At 37.1% G+C, this 26,493-nt stretch overlaps 1 protein-coding gene across 2 annotated transcripts in view; it reads left to right on the top strand.

Moving 5' to 3' along the window:
- MSR1 (macrophage scavenger receptor 1) overlaps positions 1-23,463 on the top strand; it is a 74,965-nt gene extending 51,502 nt beyond the window's left edge. For both annotated transcript variants that reach the window (XM_053578713.1, XM_053578714.1), the window contains exons 9-10: positions 6,158-6,346; positions 19,970-23,463. In XM_053578713.1, coding sequence (XP_053434688.1) covers positions 6,158-6,346; positions 19,970-20,103 — 323 coding nt within the window. In that variant the 3' untranslated portion in view covers positions 20,104-23,463. The remainder of the gene's footprint in view (positions 1-6,157; positions 6,347-19,969) is intronic.
- Positions 23,464-26,493: the final 3,030 nt, after the last annotated feature.

Raw genomic sequence — 26,493 nt, 5'->3', positions numbered from 1 at the left:
GGAAGTGGAGAGAGTGGGGAGGATGGGCGGAGGGAGGTGATTGGTGGGATTACACCTGCGGTGCATCTTACGAGGGTACATGCGAAACTTAGTAAATGTAGAATATAAATGTCTTAACACAATAACTAAGAAAATGCCAGGAAGGCTATGCTAACCAGTGTGATGAAAATATGTCAAGCAGTCTATAAAACCAGTGTATAGTGCCCCATGATCGCATTAATGTACACAGCTATGATTTAATAAAAAAAAAATTTAGTCTCACAAACAAAATTACTTTCAATATGCTTGGGACATCCTTCCAGTCTTATTACATAACACATTTTGGGTGTATAATTATAATCAAGTTTTACATTTTAATATAGTTGCTTAATGTTACATTATCATCTTTTCTCACCTATTTTCCACATGGTCATTTTGACAGTTTAATGTTTGTAAAACTATCCTTCAAATTTATATCCTATAATTGCTTGAACTTTCTCAATTCTGAGATATTTAATATATATCTGTTTTACATCCACCTTTAAAAATAAGCCTTCAATAAACAATACAAAAATAATCACTGAAATTGTTAACTTTTAGTCTATTTGGAGTTATTTTCTTGTATTATATTATAAAACTGTTCCTTCTTTTGGAAAGTATCTTCTCTATTACTTTTTTTCTGATCATAGAAATATGTCTATGTCTTCTGATCATATAGATATGAATTAGCTTATCTGTATAATAACTTCAATATACATTTTTAATTTTACATAGAGACATTAGAAAATATAAAGAACTCATCGGTATACTCTGCCCTCTAGAAATATGTATTATAGGAAATAAGAATCAGGGAACTTCCTGTAGAAAGTCGAACTTTGGAATGAATATACCATGGAACAGAGCAGAGATATGTCAAATTGTCTAAGCTGGTTGAATGTATTAATATGTATAAAGAAAAATGTACTGCTCAAAGAGCATTGGGCAGGCCCAGAGACAAAGTCCCACAGCTGTGTCTCATTGTAAATTAATAAATTAGTGAAACTAATAATTCAGTGGTTAGAATTTGGTTTCCCATGTGGATTACCCATGGGAAGAGAATGGCCTTGTCAAGTAGATTCAAACATTCCCCGTTTTTGAGGCAATTACATTTCTCATTGTAAACTGAATTAACGTTTAGTCCCGAGATTCTGTCCAACATTAGTCAGCTGCTGAGAGAGAGAGCAATCTTTTCTATGAGCTGATACAATCAGGTTTCATAATGTCTAAGGCTTCTGATCAGAGCCTGCCAAGTTCTCCTACCTTGGGAGGCTGTCAGGACCAGCCACGTAGATTTTTCCCACACCAGAACTCATGTTTTGTGCCAGTTAAATTCATCTCTCTTTCAAGATTTTTCTTACTGCTACTGCACATAGAAACTATATTCCTTCTTCTAAAGACTTGTATTCTATTTCTTCTATTAGTTGGCATATTAAGCATGTGCCAATTTAATCTCACTAGATAATGCATTCCACATATCAAGAGGGGCTCCCCATGCTTTCCTTCCCTCACTCAGACCTTAACTCTTCACCAAGGGGCCCCTAAGTAACAACCTATGTTCTATCAAGGACTGTGAAAATACCGTAAGGGTTTCAGTCTGGGGCAAATGAACCAAGAATAGAGTTTATTATAGCATTTATAATAGTGCTCAGGGAGCTTGAAAGGGGCAACCAGTCCAAATATGGGGATTCCCTGTGGAAAAATGGGAGGGGAAGAGGGAAGGAAGAAGGAAGCATTCCAGACAGAGACCGAAGCCATGGAAATAAAAAAGAATGAGACTTATTCAAAAAATGAGAGTAGTTATATAACTGGAAGAAAAAGGGAAAAGAATGCATGGGCAGACAATTTCTCAAAGGGCTGGATTGGAAAGGTGAGCAGAGATAAATCATGACCTCCTTCCAGGAGTCATTTGCCAGGAGTATCCCCGCTGAAATCCCCTATCATTCTAGTCCATTGTGTTTGTAACTCTACCAGGCAATGCCAAAGATTTGTGTAAAGGACCAGATAATAATAAATACTTGGTCTGCTTGCCATTTGTTCTTTTTCACAACTATTCAACTTTCCTGTCACAGCTTGAATGCGGCCATACATAATACATAAACCAGTGAACATGACTGCATTCAATAAAACTTTATTTATAAATAGACAGCAGCCTGGAATTGGTCCACAGGTCCTAGTTTGCTTACGATGGGTCTAGAAGACCCCCCCACCTCAAAAAAAAATAGAAAAATATGTTTAGAAATAATAAAGGCAAACTAGACTCACATCATATCTGCAATCCAGAGTAGGTCTTATCTATCTGCAGAAGCTCATTATCATAGGCTAATAATTCCTCTTTGATAAGGAGACCATTAAATGAGAATTAGTAAATTCCTGTGTGTGCATATGTAGAAAGGTAATTATATCACAAAACAGAAAACTTAAAATTTTCAAAACTTATAAAAGTAAAAACTTTTATATTTGTACAGGATTTTAAAGAATACATTATTTCTTCTAATGCCTCATGAAACATGGAGGGAGGATATATGTTTAGCTAAATTATTCCTAGAAACCAGGAAAGGGCCAGGCACACAGTTGTGTTTGAATTTATTTAACTTAAAGCACATATTAATTTCTCCTTTAACAGTTGAAAAGTATGGTCTCACAGAGATTAACAGCATCAGAACGTTTCAGAGGCAGAACTAAAATCTAGATTATCTGACTCCTACATTTTTAATTTCAGTTGTACTCTAGAGTCACAGATATAAAAAGAACATAGCAAAATTGATGTTATACAAATACAAGTTAATTAAAATATTTTTTTGGAATGAACTTGAGATTTTTGTCTGTTCAAATCTCTTCTTCCACCAAGAAATGTCTTTGCAAAAACGCTGTGTTCACATACACTTTTTCGTTCACAGATGGGCATCTGACTCAAACCAGGCTATTGAAGGACTTCCCTGGATATTTTAGATGCTGTCTCTGAGAAAGAGACTGTAAAATATAAACTTAGATGACTATTAGAACTGTCAGTCTGTCGCTGAGAAAAAGAATGTAAAATATAAGCTTAGGAACTGTTAGCAGACATATTCTATGGTGTGATGGGTGAGCAAAGATAACCAGCTTGCAACAAAAAACAATCACAAAGCAACTTGTAGGGAGAGCCTGGATGGAAGTCGAAGTCCTGAGCTGATTCGAGTCTTGGTTCAGCTGTTCCAGATATTTAACTACCATCTTGTCCCTGGGTTCCATGCAAAAACCTCATGATTCTTAAAATATATTATTATTTCCATTTTGATTTAAGTTACGTTGGTTTCTGTTTCTGGGGGAGGGAGGTAGCCAATTAAAAAGCAATAATTAATACAGAGAACCATTCAGCAAGTACATGGTCAATGCTTATCTTTGTTTATTTGTTTTGAATCTGGAAAAAGTCTACACTAATAAAGATAAAAGGAAAATTAAGGCAGCTGTGCAGAAAACAATATAGAAAAGTGAGTCTCTTCTGACATCTTTAGATACAAGACAAAATTTTCCAAATTAACAAAGAACAAATCCGTCCGATTAAATATGTTAGCTTGATGCCAGAGGAACCCTAGACGTTGTTGACATTCATATGATGATGCTTTAACTAGACTCAGAGAAAATTCTTACCTGCGGTCTTGAAGAGAAAATGTGATTGAATGGTGTGAAAGGCTATGATCGAGGCTGGTGACAAAAGGAACTTTTCTCCAGGGCTAAAATAGAACGGTTGAGTGGTGTGTGAAGCCAACTCTCATATGGACTCTCTGTGGACCTCTCTAGAGACCTTTCCTCTAAATTAGATCAGGGAAGCCTGTCTATAGTTGATTACAAATGAAAAATATTCTAGGTAATAGGCACAGACTATTGATGAATATTATATTATAGAAGAGCAAAATATAATTGTCACAATAAGCATATCTCTCTGATGTAAAGATGGAATTTTAGGCCAAATATAAGTGGTCTTTAGGACACTTTAGATTCTGAGAGACAGTAAGTCCCTCTATAAGTGGGACCACCCAAATATAAGTGGTCCTAAAGAATGTGAATAGAGGGACTTACTGTCTCTCAGAATCTCATTAGCATAGTATATTTGTAAGAAATTTTCAGCCATTCTGTGCAATAAATGAGACCAAGAATTATATAAATATCCCTATCTGTTTCTCATATAACATATTTCTCTTTTAAAAATATAATGCAAATTTCTAGGTTAGTGGATCTTTATATATGGTCCCTGGACCAATAGTGTCAGTAATGCCTGGGAAATTGTTAAAAATGCAAATTATTAGGCCCCACGGAAGGCCTACTAAGTCAGAAACTCTAGGCGTAGGGTCAGAAAGCTGCGATTCTGCTGCCTAGGCAAGTTTGAGAATGACTGTCCCAGGACAAGCTCGGCGCATTAATAACATTTTGGGAGGAGTAAAGGATAAAGACTGCACAGTGAGAAGGCTTACATATACTCGTTTGGGCAGTAAGATAACCAGGCTCAGGAAACAAATGTTTGAATATGTCTATTTTTTTCATAGCACTCATGATAAATGTATTAGGCGTGGATGTATCTGACTTGTGTAATAATAAACATTTGGCCATGACACAAGTTACTACAACACGACTCTAATACGTTAAAGACTTTACACAATCCATTGTTGGGTCATACTTTCTTATTTTCTTAATTATGTGGAATGATTGGGTCACCCAGGTAACTTACTACATAATTGAAAGTTTAAATATTGCAATGAAAACAATATTCATTTAAAAAAATATTTTAATGTATGCTTATTAGGTAAGGAACTGCTGGGCATTTGGGCATGGTTAGGATTCAGTATTTAGCACTGAATTCTATTTTGGAAGAATCAAGAAAATAATTATAGTCATAGTATATATTAACATGCTCAGATTTTTATTATATAAATTGTTGATTTTTTAAAAATGTTATTGGATTATTATTTCAACAAAATTTACTTCAATTAGGGGAAGAATGTTATTGAATATTTCTTCAATCAATTGTACTTTGAGACTTACCCTAAAACTCCATCTTTACATGAGAGAGACATGCTTATTGTGGCAATTATATCTTGCTATTCTATAATGTAATATTCATCAAACTTATATTTGAAAACATATATTTAAATAGATCTGCATTTATTCTTTGGTTTTATGACTATTGTTATTTTTAATTAACACCAGTTCATTTTTGAAATTTTTTTCTGTCTCTACCCTTCCCTCAATTCTTCAGATAAATGATATTTTAAAATAAATTCAATTCTTACTGAAGAGTTCAAGTTGTTGAAAGAATTTTGATACTCCAAGCAAATTGCTCTTATAAAATCAGTTGCACACTTTTGTTTTATCTGGTCCTAGGTTCAAAATCGATATATTGGTTTTTAAAAGTATAAAACCCATTGCATATTTGTGTAAATCTTTGCTCATGTGGTCATTTTGATTAACTAGGCATTGCAGGAAAAAAAATAGTTTTGCTAACTGTAAACAAAGGTTTTTTCTTTGTATTTATTATTTTACTCATTTCTCAAAATACACAAAAATCATCTTTTTAAAAATCTTATCAATTTTTTCCCCCAAAACCACCACAGAAAAAAATGTGGGACAAAATCCAGGTGTCTCATAATAAGAAATATCCTAACTATTTTCAAATGAATGTTGTCACTATAGTTACCTGGCTTCTTTTAGTAAAAGACATGAGGTTTTCTCAGCTGTTTTTCTGTTTATTTTATTTTAAAATATCTGCTGCTCAGCCTCCTATATTATTTAAATCCTCTGAACTGTGCATTCTAATGTATGTTCCAGAGTGGCAAGAAAACAACCACTTTGTTATAAATTTCTGTGAATAGTATGAAAAATCTATGGCATTTATGAACTTAACAGATGGCAGATGTTAAAGTCATTGGACTATAAAGGTTGACATGTATATATCCTGCATAAATGTTAAAGTAGACTAGATTTTGCTCTTTAGCTTTTACAATGGAGTGTTTGCAGTTAAACTCTTTGCCAATAGGTGGTGCTAGAAAGTTTAAAATTTATTCCAACTGTGAATTTAATGAGAAAAAACATGCTTTTTTAAAGAATGCTTTTTTTAAAAAAAGTGTTATAAAACAATGTCTGCATAATTAACCCTCTCTGTTTTTAGTGTTATCTAGGACGATCCGACTGGTTGGTGGCCGTGGCCCTCATGAGGGTAGAGTGGAGATACTCCACAATGGCCAGTGGGGTACCATCTGTGATGATCGCTGGGAACTACGGGTGGGACAGGTCGTCTGTAGAAGTCTGGGCTACCAAGGCGTTCAAAGCGTGCACAAGGGAGCTCATTTTGGACAAGGTAACTTCAAGAAAATTAATTATTTATATATTTATTTATTTTTAAGACAGAGTCTCATCTTGTCGCCCTTGGTAGCTTCATAGCTCACAGCAACCTCAAACTCTTGGGCACAAGCCATTCTCTTGCCTCAGTCTCCAAGTAGCTGGGACTACAGGCGCCCACCACAATTCCCAGCTATTTTAGAGACGGGGTCTCACTCTAGCTCAGGCTGGTCTCGAACTCCTAAGCTCATGCGATCCACCTGCCTTGGCCTCCCAGAGTGCTGAGATTATAGGCGTGAGCCATGGCGCCTGGCCAAAAAAAAATTTATGTGGAAAAAAAAAAAAAGAAACTTGAGCATTCTTTAACAACATAAAACCAAGTAGAGACAAGAACATACAGGATAAGATGAAAAAAAATCAGAGTAGAATTTTTTAAATGGCCTTTCTTAGACAATAAAAAAAAATTAAAATGTGATATTAAAAACAGATGACATGCTCTAAGACAACCTCTGCTATTTCAATTTTCATGTAGACTCAAAAATTTTCATGTAGACTCTCATGGCTAGTTGGAGAATCTGACATGGAAACCAGAGGAGTTGGAAGGGTAGACCAAGAGCAAGAGGGACAAGGCGTGATCCCTCCTCTTCTGGGGCACTGCTGTGTGGGAGTACCATCCCCTACTTTTAACCTCCCTGTGAGGTCCCGCAGCATGAGATGCATTATTCGCCCCTCAAGGAGAACGTGTATTCCCAAAGCACAGTGAGTGAAAACTCATGAAAGTGAATGGAGCAATTGCATAGGCTTTCTACACCCACTGTTTCTGGCTTATCCTCCCTTAAAGAACATGATAGGAGGCTTGGTGCCTGTGGCTCAAGCAGCTAAGGCACCAGCCACATACACCTAAGCTGGCGGGTTCGAATCCAGCCTGGGCCTACCAATTTTTGCAGTAGTTGCAGCTATTTTTGCTGCAACAAAAAATAGCCGGGCTATGTGGCAGGTGCCTGTAGTCCAAGCTACTTGGGAGACAGGAGAATAGCTTGAACCCAGGAGTTGGAGGTTGCTGTGAGCTGCAATGCCATGGCACTCTACCCAGGGTGACAGCTTGAGGCTCTGTCTGAAAAGAAAAAGAAAAAAACATGATAGGAAATAAAGAAAGAGAAAGATTACTTTACCCTCCATTTGAATTTGAAGAAAAACATTGACTAATTCTTTTGCTGCATATATATTTGTATATTTTCACGTGGATGACTCAGTAACCTGTACTATGACTATATTGAAAGGGCTGGGAAGAGAATGTGTAGGGCTCAAAAATACTTGAACATATACTTATGAAAATTTCACTGTCTGATTGTTTTTCTAAACTCGCATCTTACAGCAAGTTTTATGCATAATTAAACATATAAATGCTTCAACTCTGAATGACAAAGAGATGACAGTTATACGTGTACACTTCTGTACAGAGGCACATACACTCTTGTCCAAGGTTTTAATCAAGTCAGTATTTCTTATTTATTTATTCTACTATCCAAACCTGATAAATAATTGGCATCTCTAACACTAATACTGACAAAAAATAAGATTTACTGTTTTGATTTCATAAATGAAGTTATTTGATTTCATAAATGAAGTTATTCTTCTAGTTACATACGGGCAAGCTGGCAAAATGGAGAGGAAGCTATATGTAAAATTACAGATTAAAATAGCAGCATTTCCAGATAATCTAATCTATGGTGATAAAATAGGAGAATATGCCAAATCATCATATCAGTTGACTGCAACAAAATGGAATTCTCAAAGGCCTACAAGATATTGTTAGGTGAGATTATGCTATGGTTAATTGAGTAGTAACTATATACCAGGCAGGGTGCTAAACAAACCTGAATAGTGTTGTTAATAAGGTCACAATTATTTCCTTTATTCCTCTGCCGAAATTAATGCCCATTATTAAGAGGTGAATTTAAACCAGGGTCCCAGATCCTAAAGCAGTGGGTTTTAATGCCACGACCCTTTAATACAGTTCCTCATGTTGTGGTGACCCCCAACCATAAAATTATTTTTGTTGCTACTTCATAACTATAATTTTGCTACTGTGATGAATCGTAAGGTAAATATCTGATATGCAGGATGGTCTTAGTCCTGTGAAAGGGCCCCCAAAGGGGTCGTGACCGCTGTCCTTAAGTCTTCAGAGGCCAGAAGGATAATTGAATTTGATGAAGAGACTAGGCATTATTGGATAGAGAGTGGTAATATGCAGATTTTCTGTATTCATGTTCACTCCCTGGTCACCAGTTTATAACTTGTGCCTTAGAAGTTTGAATAGAAGAAAGAAAGGAAAGAATCTTCCAATAGGTGTAAGGGACCTCACATTTCCCATCTATAGCCCATCTTCAGAGCTTTCTTCCCAGGATGAAAAGTGTGTAACCGAAATCATTCTTGTCCCTGTAAAATTTATCTCCTAAATGTTTTCAAAGTCAATCTTTGTTTGTTTGTTTGAGACAAAGTCTCACTTTGTCACCCTCAGTAGAGTACCGGGGTGTCATAGTTTGCAGCAACCTCAAACTCTTGGGTTCAAGTGCTTCTCCTGCCTCAGCCTCCTGAGTAGCTGGGACTACAGGCACCTGCCACAACACCTGGCTATTTTTAGAGACAGGGTCTCACTCTGGCTCAGGCTGGTCTAGAACTCCTGAGCTCATGTAATCCATCTGCCTTGGCCTTCCAGAGTGCTAAGATTATGGACGTGAGCCACCACGCCTGGCCATGTTTTTTTGTTTTTTTATAGAAGAGGAAAAAGAAAAAAAAAAAAATCCCCAACAATTGGTCACTCGAGAATCAAATGACGCAAGCAGTGGCAAGACTGAGCCGCCAGTTTGAGTGTCCACATGTTGTCTGAGAGCAGAATCCATTTCTGTGGTAACTAGTGTTCACAGAATGAAAGCTATTTATTTTAAACACGTACTTATATACAACATTTCAAATGACTGCTAGCATCTCTGAAGGGGAGAGTTGCAGGCCTGACAGAGGACATATAATTCTCAGCCATGGTGTCTTACCCACTTGGGAAATGGCTGAACATTTTTCAGTTATAGAAATAACAGCTATTGAGTCTCAGCATGTGCACAGATTGGCAAAATGAAATACAGAGTTTGCCAGTTTCTCAGGTCATTCAATCAGCCTAGATTAGCTCGCTTAAGAAAAGAAAAAGAAATTCTAAAATACCTTTAATCAGGGTAAATTCTTCAGTCGCTTATGTTATCTGGAGAGTTGACAATGCTGCATTTAGCTTGTGTCTTGAAAAAACTGTACAGTTTAATAGTCTCTTAAGTCTTGACATAAACCTTCCTCTATTACGAAGAGAAAACCAAATTCAGAACAACAATGGTAGTGGACATACTTGTATTCAGCAAAAACTAATAAGCTTTGCCAAAATGCATCTATGGTGTGGAAGCGAACAGAACATCACCCCAGTTTTAGTTGCTATCTGAATGCGAAGCTTTGCCATGGACTTCCAAGATATTTTTCCACTGGTGTTCCAAACATAGGCAAGAAACACCTACCTGGGGGCTCTGGTCTTAAGATTACATTAACTGTAAGGCCTAGTCTCGCAAGTAAAATATTCTTTTCTTCCAAGTTTTTATTTCTTCTTGCTTATATCACTAGGGATTTATGGTCGAAAGCCCTGATAAGAAAGAAAGAATACTGGCCCAAAGCAAATTGTTTGCTGTTTAAATAAGGAATAAAACAATGAAGTTTAGCCTAGTGAAATTTTTTACTCGCTATGTGGAGAGAAGCGTCTCAAGTTCTCTTAACATAACTGATTACCTGTCTAATACAACCTTTGTCTGAAAAGGTTGTTTGCCAGGCCTAATTCTCAATCAGTTCACAAGGTAAGCCTGTCTCTTAAAATACAACACCCAGTGAAGTAGATCGTAAAATTTATTTTTCAAATTTTTCTTCTTTCAAACCAATAACCTTAGTTCTGTTTTTTTTTTTCCTCTTTCTCCCAGCTCATCTTGCTTTATTTATTTTCAACTTATCAAAATAATTCTTCTGTTGTTTGGTAGCCTATCATAATCATTCTGTGTATTTACAGCAGCTGGTGATTCTATACATTGTTCTAATAAAGTACGTGAGGGTTTTGGTTTTCCTTTTCCATTTTATAGCATCCAGTGAAGCAAATTTTATAACTAAGAGGGTACAAGTCGAAACCTTAGCTCTAGTACTTATGTCTCAGAGTTTCAGTTTCCTTTCTAATAAAATGAAAATAACGCCACCAACCCAGCAGATTTGTTTTGAATCTGAAATGAAATAGCACATGGAAACTTTCCCCTACAAAACATGACTCATTGTGTTACTCCACACTGGCAGAGATCACTGCCAGCGGTAACACAAATTGCATAATTACAGTTTCTTTGAAAGAGTCAGACCGATCTTGTACAGTAACATAAGTGATGTTCCAAGGGTCAGAAAGGTCAATGTCACCTCCAGTGACCTCATAATCTCCCCACTCTACTCAGTATTGGCCAAAGTCTTGTTTCAGCTCCCTGCCTAGAGTTCAGTACCAAACAACAGAAGAATGATTATGATAAGTTGAACACAAATAAAGCAGATGAGCTGGGAAAAAGAGAAAAAAAGAAATGACTAAGATTATTGTTTTGAAAGAAGAAAAATTTGAAAAATAAATTTTATGATCTGCTTTACTGGATGTTGTTTTTTAAGAGACAGGCTTACCTTGATTGAGGATTAAAGATGGCAAACAACCTCTTCATGCAAAGCTGTTTAATTAAACTCTTTCTATTTTTGTTGACTCCTCCACCATAAATTTACAATTTCACTCAGAAGGAAAAGAGAAAGTAATTTCGAATGCAGAATAGAGACAGGAAAGAAAAATTAGAAATATGAGTGGATGGGTAGGGCAGTGAAAAAGAGACACATATTAAAGTTTTAATTATTTGTCATTCTCTCCCGAAAGTAAGAAGAATCAGAATGACGTGGTGTATCATTACAAAATTGAAACAAAAACGAGAAAGAATTAAATGTATCCCCTGTTCAATTCCCTCATTATAGAAAGAATATAATTTTCTAGACATAGCACCTCCTCTCCACCACCACGATTTTTTTCTGACTTGGAAACAGCCAACCTGGCTTACCAGATAGAAACCTTGTTAGTTTTAAGAACAATTGGCTTTGCAGCTGCGAGCAAAGTGATTTATGGGAATAAAGCTTAAAGCATGCTCCTTTAAATAGACTCTTTCATTTGGATGTACCTTTTGCATACAGAGGAATGTTCCTTCTTTTTCCTGAGTAGACAAAACAAGTTAAATTAAAGAAGCATTGAGAGGTCTCTGGTTGTCATCATTACACAGGGCAAGGAGGGGAGTGAGTCACTTTTCACTCCCTTTCCAGGCTTTCTGACCTCTTGTCCCAGTGGTTACCCTGTAGCAAACGTGGGTAAGCTTTGTCCGATAATGATGGCTCCTCTGGGAATTTGTTCCAGGTATAGCTGAGCCCATAGGGATGCTGAGGAAGGAAGTCAGAGGCGGATCGAAGGTAGCTATTTCATCTTCTCCTCTGGTGCTGAAGCACCAAACCTAAAAACAGGAACAAAAGAAAATTCCAAACATAAATGCCATTTTCAAATCATTGCTAGCTGCCTATTTGCTTTTGTTATTACCACTTTTACATCCTATGATTATTATTTTCAAAGTGGAATTCTCAAACAATGCATGAGTAAATGTAAGACAGTCAAAGAATAGAAGTCTTCACCTCTCAACTATTGTTTAGTGAATGGGAGTAAAAATAATCTCAGTGATAAAATACATCAGTGGGTCAGAACTCTAATTCTTAGATACCTGTTCTCTGCAGTATACAATTGAAAGGTTTTTGTTTTGTTTTGCTTTGTTTTGTTTTCTCACTTTGTCACTCTCAGTAGAGTGATGGCATCACAGCTCACAGCAACCTCAAACTCTTGGGCTTAAGCAATTCTCTTGCCTCAGCCTCCCAAGTAGTTGGGACTACAGGCACCTGCCACAATGCCTGGCTATTTATTTTCTTTAACTTAAGGTGGTAAAAAATATTATTATAAAATTATGAAATCTGCAAACTTTGAGAAAAGTAGAAAGATGAGATTAATGACATCCATTGATAGACTAGATTGGAATATTTTGCTATATTTATAGCATTTATTTTTTGCTTAAGTGTTTTCAAGTGTATTAAATAAAATGACATTTTACCCCTTAGTTCTTCAGTATAGATCTCTAAGAAGATATAAGCATTTCTCTATATAGTTACAATATCATCACGTCAAACAAAATAAGAAAATTGTTTCTTTTTTTTTAAATTAAATCATAGCTGTATACATTAATGCAATTATGGGGCACAATGTGCTGGTTTTATATACCATTTGAAATATTTTCATCAAACTGGTTAACATAGCCTTCACCACATTTTCTTAGTTATTGTGTTAAGACATTTAGACTCTACACTTAGTAAATTTAACATGTACCCTTGTAAAATACCCAGCTATTTTTAGAGATGGGGTCTCACTCTCACTCAGGCTGGTCTTGAACTTGTGAACTCAGGCAATCTGCCTGCCTCGGTCTCCCAGTATTTACTCAGTCTCCGGTATTACAGGATTGAGCCATTGCACCCTGCCTATAATTGAAAGTTTTCCTATAATTTAAAGTTTTAAGATGTAAAGGCAGATATTTATACTCTATTCTTAATAGTTTTGAAATGTCTTGCCACAACAAATAAACAAGCAACAATAAAACAACAAATAAACTGGTTACATTAATCAGTTTGAGGTAAGCGTTCCACGTTGTTTATCAATTCAGCACGCTGTACCCCATAAATGCATTAATGTACACAGTCATGATTTAATAAAAAAAAAAAAAAGACAAGAAATGTTTGGATAATGGGTATTATGGAAAGTAACACAGACCCCATAGAATTTAAAACTTTTTGTTAAGTAACTTAAATAATACTGAAAACTTTTTGTTAAGTAACATAAATAATACTGAATATAAAAAAGTATTATTTGTCCAGCGTTTACTATCTGATCTCATTTGGTATTTACAGTGGTCGGGAGAAATAGATATTACAGTCCCAGTTTTTCATACAGAAAATAACTATTGCTAGCAGAAGTCACCAAATTTGCCCACAGTTTCGTAGCCATTATGGTGGTGATGGGGGTAGCAAAAGAGGAATGTTAAGACTCATGCCCTCCCTGACTTTCATCCCTCACCCTTTCCACTAGACAAAGTATCCTGCTGATTTCTCTATCCTTAAGAAGTTCATTTTTCAAAATATTGCTTCTCCAGAATCTTAGCATCATAGACTCTTTTTTGTTTTTTGGCTATTTTTTTGTTGCAGTTTGGCTGAGATGGGGTTTGAACCCGCCACCCTGGGTATATGGGGCCAACACCCTACCCACTGAGCACAGGCACTGCCCTTTTTTTTTTTTTTTTTTCAGTTTCAGGCCGGGGCTGGGTTTGAACCCGCCACCTCTGGCATATGGGGCCGGTGCCCTACCTCTTTGAGCCACAGGAGCCACCCACAATCATAGACTCTTAAAGGTAAATAAAATCTTAGACCTATTTGAGCCCCACCCTTTTCTTCTGCATATGATAAAATCTTGAGAAACCTAGTGCTTTCTCCAGAATCACAAAACCAGAATCTAAATGATAATTGATGTTTACCTGTTATCTGTTCGGATTCCATGACATGTTCAACTTTAATCCAAAAACTCCTTTGATTTTTATAAAGAAGACACTGTTCACAAACTACTTCCCAAGACTCAAAAGAAATACTCATTCACGTTGCCCAGCCATGACCTGGTATAATTAAAATACATTCGGACACTTCCAACCATTAGTGATTTTTGCTTCCCCACTTACCTATTCAACAGCTAATCTCAAATCTCATCACTTTTTATCTGGGTAATGTATGAAAACTGATTACTTTCTGTTCCATAAATATGGTGATAAGATTAAAGATGCTCAAACTCCGCAAAGAAATATCAATACCTGTCTTTTTTTATAAAGAGGTTAAGAGAAAATCGTGTGCGCTGTGAAGTATACTCTCAAGCATCGTAAACTGAGACCATAAAAGCCCAGAAGCAACAGACACCACCTTTATTGTTGTCTGCTTTTAACAACACCAAATCAATCAATTTTTTCCTCTCTATTGCCCTTAAATTATAAAAGACATTGTAGATGTATAGATGCATTGGGAGACAGACAAGTGAGAGACAGTAAAATCATTATCTAAGACACACACACATCAATTTCGCATTGCTTTCTACTGAGTAGAAAAAACAGTTCAGAGGCTAAATAAATAAAAAGCCAACAGTGACAGCAGCAACAGCAAAAGTTGTTGAGTAAAAAAAAGTTGTTGTATGGTCTCAAGAAATAAACACAAATTTGCTTTTTTATCTTTTGGGTTTACACGAGGAGAACCTTTTATGAATTTTATGCTATCTTTGCATTAATTTTTTAATGCAGAAAGCAATTTGGAATGAGATGGGAAATACGGATTAAATAAATTTGTCCCTTAGGCTCAATAGTCCTGAATATATTAATGTAAAAATCAAACAACAAATCTTTGCAAATTGTTTCTATAACTCTATTTGAGCATCTCTGTAGCCAATGGATGTCAGTAAGTTTTAAGTGTCACCGTCTGCTGCTGCTCTGCTCGGTTCTCTATTATTTTGAGAAAGCCATACTCTCTTTCTGAGTCTCAGTTGATTTATCTATAAAATGAAATTAATTGCCCTTATTTTACAAGGTTATTATAAGAAGTAAATTTAAGGCTATGAAAGCCTAGCGTATTATTTTATGCACAGAAAGTAAAAACATGTTCATTGTGCCTGAATCTTTTCTAGGTAGGAAAAGACAGAGTTAATCAAATAGCTAGATATACAAGGGGTCTATAAAATTCATGTGCAATTTAAAGTCGTTTAACATAGTAAATTGTACACGAACTTTGGGGGCACCCTATATTTATCACATTCGTGTGTCCTTGGTGGAAAAAGAACTGGGATAATAATTAGAGGTTCTAGAAGCAAGGATCATTTCTGCCAGTAATCGCATATGTGACTTCACTTGTTTTTGTTTTGTTTGTTTGTTTTTGGGGGGGTTTTTGTTTGTTTTTGGCCAGGGCTGGGTTTGAACCCGCCACCGCTCGCATATGGGGTCGGCGCCCTACTCCTTTGAGCCACAGGCACCACCACCTTCACTTGTTTTATCTACCCAGAACATAATCCCTCACTAAGAGATTAGTCCAGGAGAGAAGGATTTGAGTTTTCTTCACTCTTCGGTACTCAAAGCAGGTTTGATGATTGACTAAATCTAATCATGCAGAGGATTGCTGTATACCGTTGATTTAATTTTGTTTTAGTTTCAAGTTTTGTTTTTGGTTTTGGTTTTTTTGAGACAGAGTCTCACTTTGTTGCCCTGGGTAGAGTGCTGTGACATCACAGCTCACAGCAATCTCAAACTCTTGGGCTTAAGGGATTCTCTTGCCTCAGCCTCCCAAGTAGCTGGCACTATGGGCATCCGCCACAATGCCCGCTATTTTTAAAGTCAAGGTCTCTCTCTTCTCAGGCTTGTGTTGAACTTATGTTCACCCGCCTTGGCCTCCCAGAGCGCTAGGATTATAGGTGTGAGCCACTGCGCCCGACCAAACCATTGATTTAATAAGGTACTGGCTCAGGGCAGACACAGGGTGAGAATCCCGTGTAATCTAGGAGAGTTCTTTATTCTCTCTGATTTTGTTTCCTTGACCGTGAATGGCACAATAATGGTACTTAATATTTTAAGGTTCTTTGGGCATTTGGCGGGTTCATATATAAAAAGTACTTTGAACGTTTCCTGCTGCAAAGTAAATTCTTAAAAGGGAGAGTTTAAATTTTCATTATTTTTACTGTAGCCTTGATATTCTAATATTTAAGAATTTCTTTATTGTGGTTTTTAAAAATGTGTGCTCACTTGTCACCGCATTCATTGACTAAATAATTTCTTTGCTGTTCCTCCCCTGTTTGGATGGTTTTCCTGGTGCAGCAGCCTAACTCTTAATTCTTTTTGCTTGAGTGGTAAAAATTCTGCCCTGCAGAGATGTAAATTCAGTCTCAAATCTATAAAATACAGAGCAAGAGCATCCCAGTACTCTGGCTCCAGAAGCCATGAAGCCACCCTCTTCTTATACTCCCCAAATTGTGACGCTATGGCTTTCACCAAAAGTTTAACTTCTGTTTATTTAAATAATTCAAAAATGTCAATAAATGTAAGAAATACAACATATAAATTTCCCCTCTGCTTTGGCTCCCTTCTCTGTTGACATGGGCATAGATTTACTATTTGTGCAATTGATTTTATTTACCTATATTTTTTGAGTAGCCCTTAGGAGCTTTCAGAAAGCTTTTATAGATTTTAGATTCTTAACAGGAAATACAAACACACCTACACATATAAACACTTATAAACCCCAAAGGGAATGTCCCAGACTTAGCAAGAATAATTTGGGGGCCAAAAAAGTGTTCTTGGAAAGGTTTTTGATTTTGAGATTATATTCCCTTATTCTTTCCTTTTTGTTTGCATTAAAGTTTCAAGTTGAAAAGCCCCAATACTGTTATAAATATCTCATAAAATACTTGAGCTATCCAACTTACTATTACTATTCTTATAATCATCAGCCCAGGAAAACATTTGCATTTTTTGTAACAGAAGATTGTTTGAAGGTGGCGCCTGTGGCTCAAAGGAGTAGGCCCCATATACCAGAGGTGGTGGGTTCAAACCCAGCCCCAGCCAAAAAGAAAAAAAAAAAAGATTGTTTGAATTCTAATAATTTGCTTAATAGAAAATGAAGAATGTATTTTTCGTAATTAACTTGCTAACGCAAACCAACATGTAATTTGTCTCATGTTTGAATCTTTCTATTGAAGGCACAAATTACTCAAAAGTTAAATGAATACACCAATCTATTTTACATGTGAAAATCAAAATGTTCTATCTAATTCTAAAATCAAATAAAAACATGAGTCTTCAGAGGGGTTCAAGGGTAGAGTTGGGACAAACTCAGGAAGGAGAGGACGCTGGTCCCAGGGATCGTGGAGAAGTTTTATTAGGAGGAAGAGCAGAGAGGAGTTGGACTAGAAGTCAACTCAGCTCTCGCACCATTCCAAGAGGCTTTTATTAACCTTACAGTGTAGTTGCAATGTGGGGAGGGGGTAGTTGGGGGAGTCATCCTCTTTTGCAGAAGGACTGATCTTTGCACCAGGAGCTAGTCTTGGAGTTACTCCCTTCATTGCCCACCAGCTGGAGCCAGGGTGGAAAGTTACTGTTCTGTGTTTCCCAGGAACACCGGCCTTGAAACATTTAGGAGTGGGAGGGGTGGTCTGCTGTGGTCATGATGCAGCTTGGTTTGTGGCCTGTTTCCCCCTAACCAGCTATCCTCCCAAAGTGCTATATTCTTATCAGAGACGTGATAAGAAGTCATGAGGATTTCTTTCCCTTTGCAGATGTAATCTGCAAGAAATGTCTGTGTAGACACCCATGAACTGTGCTTATCAACAGATTCTTTCCTCTTTAACCCAGTTTCCACGTTGCTGCCAGACATGCAATTCTAAATTGTAGATCTGATGATGTCATTTATTTTGATGACTCACAATGTGAAATTCAAGTACTTTTATAATATGGCCCCAGCTTTCTACCTAACCTTCCCAATGAGTCTTCCTCCTTTCATTAATATATTTTGAGTTTTAGATGCCAAAAGACTGTCGACTATTATAAAACATCGAGTATTTTCATGCTGTTCCTATATATGGAATGACCTTTTTATACATATGAAAAGCCTCTATTGATTTTTTAAGGTTAGCTCAATGTTATCCAAACTGTAACTTACAAAATCTCCTGTATCTGTTTATTTATATTTGCATATACTACTATACAATTTTCATAATATTAACCATGTATGTATTGTTATATTTATTGAGCTCACAGAATATTATTATGTTCAGAAGCCTCTGAAAAAACATGGCTTCATTTAACACTGTACTACATATCATGTAGCTAAAATCAGAGGTCTATCTCTAAGTTGAAATATTTTATTTTTACGATGGGGTATAACTATGTGGCACGGGTTGGTCTCAAACCCCTTGACTCAAGTGATCTCATGCCCAGCTACTGAAGTTATTCCTAAATATGTTTTCTATATCTCTCGAGACTGAAAGAGAAGCATTAGATATTATATTGATCAAAATTTAAGAAATACATTATGTTCACACTATTCAGATGTTTATTTATCATCCATCAATTTTGCAAAGGTGTTTGTTGAAATTTAATAAATCATTAGTTTCTTGATGGCATGAAATGTTCTTGAAAGCTCACCAGGGGGTTTACAATTTTATGTATTTAATAGAACGTGACAAAACAATTCATTTAGAAGTGTTTCAGAGAGTCTGTTTCCAGATACCTGAAGTATAAAAGGACGGAACACTGGTGAATGTCAGAAAGAAATTTCCAATTATTTATTTATTTTTCTTTTATTTTTATTTTTTATTTATTTATTTATATATTTTTTTGTTTTTGTTTTTTTTTTTTGGCTGGGGCTGGGTTTGAACCCGCCACCTCCGGCATATGGGACCGGCGCCCTACCCCTTGAGCCACAGGCGCCACCCCAATTATTTATTTTTAAAACTATCTTTTCATAGCATGGATTTCTTTCAGAACACAGCTGTTTCCTTATTCATTGATAAAGTAGTGTTCTTATCAAACAAATGGTGGCTAAACTTGTTCATTTATTTAGTTAATTAAGTATCTGCAAGGGTAGCCTCTGGTGGAAGCCATTGTTTCTCCTTATACCGTATTTGAGATGAGATCAAGGAGAAGCAGCATTAAGTCTGTCGTGTTCTTATTGTTTGACTGTGCTTGTGGTTCTTAATCCATGGTTTCCTTACCAAGGTAGTTTGTAAACCCTTTGCTGATTGGATTAGTGTCAGCTTAATTAAAAATAGATAACATATTTGGTAAAACATTCACACATACATTGAAATACACTGGAATCTAAGAAGAGGAGGAAGATGCTACCATCGAATCCTCCCTTCTCTAATGTAGCTTATGTCCATTCCAGTATGACCTAAGACCCTTTGAGATGCAGACACACGTAGATCATCAGATTATTTCATACATCCTTGATCATGAAAGCTTATTTCCTTCCTTAATTTTAGATTAATAATAACACTAATTTAAGTCCTTCCAAAAAAAAAATCATTCTTTAATCTGTGCTTTCATAAAATTGTGTATGTGCTTTTGTTACCGCTCTTGTGACTTTGATATTGTTTGTTTTTTTTTTTTTCTTTTGTGCCAGGGCTGGGTTTGAACCCGCCACCTCCAGCATATGGGACCAGTGCCCTACCCACTGAGCCACAGGCACGGCCCCATGCTCTTGTGACTTTGTATTTTAGTAATTAGATGTTAGTAAAGTTTCCTGAGACAGGGAATTCATTTTTGAATCCTAACAGAGAACACAGGGCTTGCCTGTCAATAACGATCAACACTTTTTTGTTTAATTAGTGAGGAATTAATGCCTTTATCCCACACAAACACTAAACTATGCTTCCTAATGTCCTTGTATCTGATTATTGCAGGTACTGGTCCAATATGGCTGAATGAAGTATTTTGTTTTGGGAGAGAATCATCCATCGAAGAATGTAAAATCAGGCAATGGGGTGTGAGAGTCTGCTCACACGCTGAAGATGCTGGAGTCACTTGCACTTCATAACGCATCGTATTTTCATTCACTCTTAAAAAAATCACTGTTCAAAACATTATTATTATTATTTTTGAGACAGAGTCTTATTATGTCACTCTTGGCAGAGTGCTGTGGCATCACAGCTCACAGCAACCTCCAACTCTTGGGCTTAAGAGTTTCTCTTGCCTCAGCCTCCCGAGTAGCTGGGACTACAGGCGCCCACCACAACGCCTGGCTATTTTTAGGTTGCAGTTGTCATTGTTGTTTAGCTAGCCCGGGTTGGGTTCGAACCCACCAGCCTGGGTGTATTAGCCAGCACCCTACCAACTGATTTACGGGTGCCAGGCCCTCCCAAAATATTTTTATTACTTTATTTTCAATAAAATCAGTTTAATGTGTATTTAAAAGATTAAGAATATTTTTCAAAGAATAAGAATTTTTTTAAATTACTGGATAAATATATTGAACGTCGTCTTACTATATATCTACATTTAAACCATTTCAACTTCCATAGGTTGTAAAGTATAATTTTCTAATGGAATATATTGAAATTCAAGAAGAAAGGAATGAGTGAGGGAAAAAAGAAGGAAGGAAAGAAATAAAGGGGAGCTCCAAGGAATAGAAAATGTATTAATAATTTCTTCATTATATGCCAAAAATGGTGAATTAGAAGGCAGGTTGGTTTGTGATATTTTTAAACATCTTACACTGAAGAACTGGGATAACAAATTAATTGAAAGAAAAGACCCTTGGGCCTATAGTAATATTAGACAATTATTTCTATCTTAATATTAAAATCCCCCACTTCACTTCCTACTTAAAAACAGTCTCATTCCACATTGTCCGTACTTAGGAAGCCAAGAAATCTCAGGGAAACAAATTTATCACAAAAAATTCCCACCAGTTTCTGTGTATTCAGACAAAAGTTTGGAGATTTCTACCCCCAAACTTGACTTGTGTTCACATATGAACAACATAACAGCCATTCCTTAGGCTAAGAGCACCATTTGTTAAATTTTTCATTTTAAACTAACATGATACAATTAGTTATTACCTTTTGGTCATCCACATTGAGTGAAATCATACCACATTGAGATAAAGCCCAAATGCGCAATATTCTCTATTTCTGGATAATGCAATTCTACAGAAAATAAAGTCTTAAACAGTTCACTGCTGTTTGCCAAATGCCTCCTCCATGAACAAGGAAAGCAGTGTCTTCTGAGAGAGGCTGGCTGGCATTTGCGATGTGGTCAGCGTCCCAGGCAGGAAAGGGAAGACCTATTTTTCTGTGCTGACCACTTGTGCTTCTTGCTGACAACACTTTCATTAGGGAGTCACTGAACTTCTAATCCTCAGCCTCTCGCGGGTAAAGTAGGAATGATTCCGTGTGACCTGCCTAATTCAGGATGTGACTGTGAAGACCAAAGGTGAATGTGTATTACCGACAAGACAAAAAATAATTTTCAAGTGCCCATAATATCTACCAGCCTCCCACATTTGAAGGTATTAATGACAGTAAAGAAATTGAATTACTACAAACTGGCTTTTGTTTTCCAGACCATGTCCTTTTCATTGTGACATGACTCTGAGACCCCACATGTCATAGTTTTATTAGGTTTCAAATGTGCTAGTGCTTCATAAATTAAAATAGAACGTTTATCATGTCGCTAGAACTGTTAATTTCCCCAGATCTCTAAGGAGGGAAAACTGCTGCATGAATCAGCTTAGTCTAATTTAGTGAAGGAAGTGTCTTATAAACTGAAAAACAATTTTAAAAAATCCTCAAAGAACTCAAGCTAGACATTTCATTTGATCCTGCAATCCAGGCATCTACCCAAAAGGAAAAAAAAAAAATCCTTTTATCATAAGGACATTTGCACTAGACTGTCTGTTATAGCTCTATTTACAATTGCCAAACTGGGGAAACAGCCTAAATGCCCACCAACCCAGGAATGGATTAACAAGCTGTGGTATATGTACACTATGGAATACTATTCAGCCATTTAAAAAGATGGAGACTTTACATCTTTTGAATTAATCTGGATGGAGGTGGAACACATTCTTCTTAGAAAAGCATCACAAGAATGGAGAAAGAAGAATTCAATGTACTCAATTCTGGTATGAGGACAATTGATGACCAAGTGCATGATGGGGGGTGGGAGAAGGGGAGAGAGTGGACAGAAGGAAGGAGGGACAGGTGGGGGTCACAGTGTGTGACACACCTCTTGGAGGTGGGACACAATTATGAGAGGGACTTTACCTAACAATTGCAATCTGTGTAACCTGGTTTTCCGTACCCTCAATGAATCCCCAACAATAAAAACAAACAAAAAATAACTCTGCCTAGATCAATCTACTTCCTCCTGCTTCCCAGATCCGGGCCCGTTTAGTTCTCTCTCTTTTCCTCAGTTCTCTCCTATCTTCACCCTGTTTTTACTTTCTCTTCTTACTCTAGAAAGGCCTGGGGTTGAATTGAATAGTTGTTAAGCTAAATCTGGCCAGTGCTGCAAAATGCCTGCCAAGGTCTTCATCCAACCGCTTACTCCCTGGGTCGGTCTGCCAGCATCTGACACAGCACAGCATCGTCCGAGTCAGAGGAGGGACAAACTTGGACCCATCCTCCTAGGACTCCCTTCTGGTGGGAAGGAGAAGAATGTAGTCTGGCATGGGGGAGATTTTTTAAAAGCAGTGCCGTGACGGGATGAAACTTTAACAATCAGCATGGAACACTTAAAGCTGAAAAGAAAACAGTTGCTAGAAAAAGGGAAACTTCAACTCGGTTTTTAGTTGGGTTTAAGAGGCATCTGAAAACTCCTAAATCGTGGAAAGGGAAGTGCTATCTAATGATGACCGCAACAAGAAGAAAAGCAGGTTATCTGCTGGCTTGAGAGATTGGTGAGACCTAACGCCCTCTTGATAAGGGGGCTCGGTTCAGCTGAGAGTGCTGCTCCTTAGCAGTGCTCCACAGCGACTCAGAAAGGGCCATAAAAATCTGGATTGAGCCTCCACAGTGCCCCCATGAGGACGCTCTCTCTGCTTAGCATTTTTCCATCTTTCACATAAGGTATTCCAAGGTCAACTTTACCTCCCAGTGTCACTGTGGTAATGAGATGCTGATGTGAAAAATCTGCATAAGCTGTTCAATCTGGTAACATTTCAATCAGCTTTACTCTTATTGCTGTCTAGAAAGAGATGGCCAGAGAGAGGCAGAGGAAACTTGTTTCTGCTTTGCACTTAAAGAGTTGAGTCTGGCTTCATGTAATTCTCTACTCAGAATGATACCTCAATATAGGGCAAAGTTTTAATACATGATAATATTATACATTTCTTTGTGGATCTGATGAATCATCTTGGCCTAATTACCTTGCTTTATTTTATAATTCATGTCATCCCATTGGCAGGTAATGGCATTGTTAGTTTCAGAAGTTCTGCAGTAAAGCTGAGCTTTCCTGTATTTTTTCTTTTTCTTTTTTTTTTTTTTGTAGAGACAGAGTCTCACTTTATGGCCCTCGGTAGAGTGCCGTGGCCTCACACAGCTCACAGCAACCTCCAACTCCTGGGCTTAAGCGATTCTCTTGCCTCAGCCTCCCGAGTAGCTGGGACTACAGGTGCCCGCCACAACACCCGGCTATTTTTTGGTTGCAGTTTGGCCGGGGCCGGGTTTGAACCCGCCACCCTCAGCATATGGGGCCGGCGCCCTACTGACTGAGCCACAGGCGCCGCCCTTTACTGTATGGCTCAAGCAAGGTCTGCCTTGACACAAAAAAGGCGCAGTGTCCTGGGGAAAGTTTTGGGGAAAAGGATTTTGGGCCATGATTCATCCTTCACTATTCCTGTTCATTCAGTCTCATGGCTAGAAGATGTGAGGTTGTTCCTGTTTCCACCACATAAAAGTGAAACTCCAGAATTGTCAATTGATGAGCACCAATCTTCTCATATGTGTGTATGGGGACACTAAAAAATTAACGTTTTTGTTGTTGAAAATCAAAAACATACTGTGAGAGCAATTAAAAGCAATCTAAAAATAAGCATTCTAATTTAGCAATTATTTTTTACTTTTATTTGTAAATATTGGTTGCCTATTTTTTTAGACTTATAAAAAAAAATAAGAAGTTAACTGATGACTCCATACTGAATCTCAGGGTTTAAGCATTCTATCACAGACATACTCTTATTTGACAACGTGAATCTTCCTTTTTTGCATCATTGTTATTTTTATTGTTGCTTAATATTTCAATGTAGCACTTGTCTGATGACTTTTCTGATTGTATTTATGTTCGTTTGTTCTTTACGAGATTTTTGTTTCTAGTCCTTATCTTAAACATTGTTATGGTTATTAAATATTAAGCCTTTTTAATTCTGTGATGGCAAAAAAATGGAAACCTAATACATACATGTATATGTAAAAATAAAAAATAAAAAAATAAAAACATATTTAAAAAATTGGCATCCTATGAGAAATTATCTAAGAAAAGGAGTTTCTCAAATTTGAAAGACAATGCTGATGGGCATTTTATTAAAAAAGATTTAGTAACAAGGAGAATGGACAGAATTCTGTATATTTTTTTAATTCTAAGGGGTTGCAAGTCTATCTCCCTGGAGTCTTTAAAGGTGAACTTTCAGGATGTGGGTGGCTAATTATCAAAATTCATCATTTTGAAATGATTATAAATGTATTTTTATAGTGATCAGAAGTTCCTTAAAGTCTAGCTTTTTCTTTTTCTTTTTCTTTTTTTTTTTTTGTAGAGACAGAGTCTCACTTTATAGCCCTCGGTAGAGTGCCGTGGCCTCACACAGCTCACAGCAACCTCCAACTCCTGGGCTTCAGTGATTCTCCTGCCTCAGCCTCCCGAATTTATTTATTTATTTATTTTAAATGATGGATCTGTAATGAATTACAGAGTGGGAAGAAAATATGTATAGAGGATTTCTCTCTGCTCTGATGGGCTGGAGCTGGGATGTCTTGAAAAATTATCACATCATTTGATGTTAAACTGATTTCCCTCCCCAGACCTTCCATCCTCTTGGGCATTTCACTGGTGTGAACGGTCAAGCAGGATTCCCAGTCCTGTTGCTTCTTAAATTGCTATTCCAACAGTACATTTATTTCCCTGCATTATCTGTGTGGACACTATTCTTCTTCCATTTTGATTAAAATATAACAAAGATAAAATTCATGGATGCAGAGAAACAGCTAAGTTTCCAATAACATAAACAACTCAAAACCACGTATTAAGCATCCCTGTCCTTTTTTTTTTGTAGAGACAGAGTCTCACTTTATGGCCCTCAGTAGAGTGCCGTGGCCTCACACAGCTCACAGCAACCTCCAACTCCTGGGCTTAAGTGATTCTCCTGCCTCAGCCTCCCGAGTAGCTGGGACTACAGGCGCCCGCCACAACGCTGGTCTCTGTCATTTCCCAGATGTCTCCTTCCTCAGCTCTTTCTCTTTCATTTCGGGCTATAATCTAGCCCCCAAATGCCTATGAATTGTTTGTGCATTAAAGATCTTCATTTTATTTTTTTAACTGTGTCTTTTACTAGTCTTTCTTTCCTCTTATAACTCTAGCCACAAACTTAACTAACACAGTAGGCAACCAAGAGATCTATTTTGAGTGGCTAAAACAATAATATCCCCAATCCTATAGGGAAAGATCATCATATATTTACTATAAACTAAAAACAGGTAAGGATTTATCTACCAGGGATTTTCAGCCTTATTTTCTTCTCTGTTGCACACTGGAAGAAAAAGACTTGTCTTGGGCTATGCGTTAAATACATAAACACTACAAAAGCTGATAAGCAGAAAAAAAAAGGTCTGTGCATAATTTCATGATATCCAACACCACAGGTGAGCAAGAGACTCCTCACATAATCAGCATGCAGCCTGCGGGCAGTAAGATGGGCTGGTAAGTAAGAGGTGAACAGGCAGAGTCACCAAAGTTTTAGTTGTAATGAGTTTATTATACAGATTTAGCAGAAGGCTTTAGGAAATAAATAGGCTCTGGTACTTAACGACTCCATCTGGCCAGTTCTTGAAATAAGACTGAAAACATGTTAGAAGCCCAATGCCAGTCCCGACAGGTGCAATCTCACATCACTAAACGTCTATAGTCCTGGTATCTATTCTATTTCCAGAGCGTCGTGATCATCCTGGTGCCTCAAAAACCTGCCTCCTAAGTCCCCCGGTCATGTCAGTTGCCCAAGTTATTAATGGATGTTGGCCTCGATGCCTGGTTGTTTTAGGGGATTTCTGCTAGCCTGAAGGAACTCTGGGGACCCTGCTTAGCTTGATGACATCTTATGGTCCCAGTTGTTCCATTCCAGCACCTTCTCCCTTTTGGTTTAGCTGGGTCCTCTGGTCCAGTAAACGCTAATTGTATCCCTACTCATATATAGAGAAAAAATGAAAACTGCAATTCC

This window comes from Nycticebus coucang, chromosome 24 (assembly GCF_027406575.1).
Source record: "Nycticebus coucang isolate mNycCou1 chromosome 24, mNycCou1.pri, whole genome shotgun sequence".
NCBI lineage: Eukaryota > Metazoa > Chordata > Mammalia > Primates > Lorisidae > Nycticebus > Nycticebus coucang.
The sequence above is the reverse complement of the archived record's forward strand: the minus strand, read 5'-3'. Positions and strand labels throughout refer to the sequence as shown.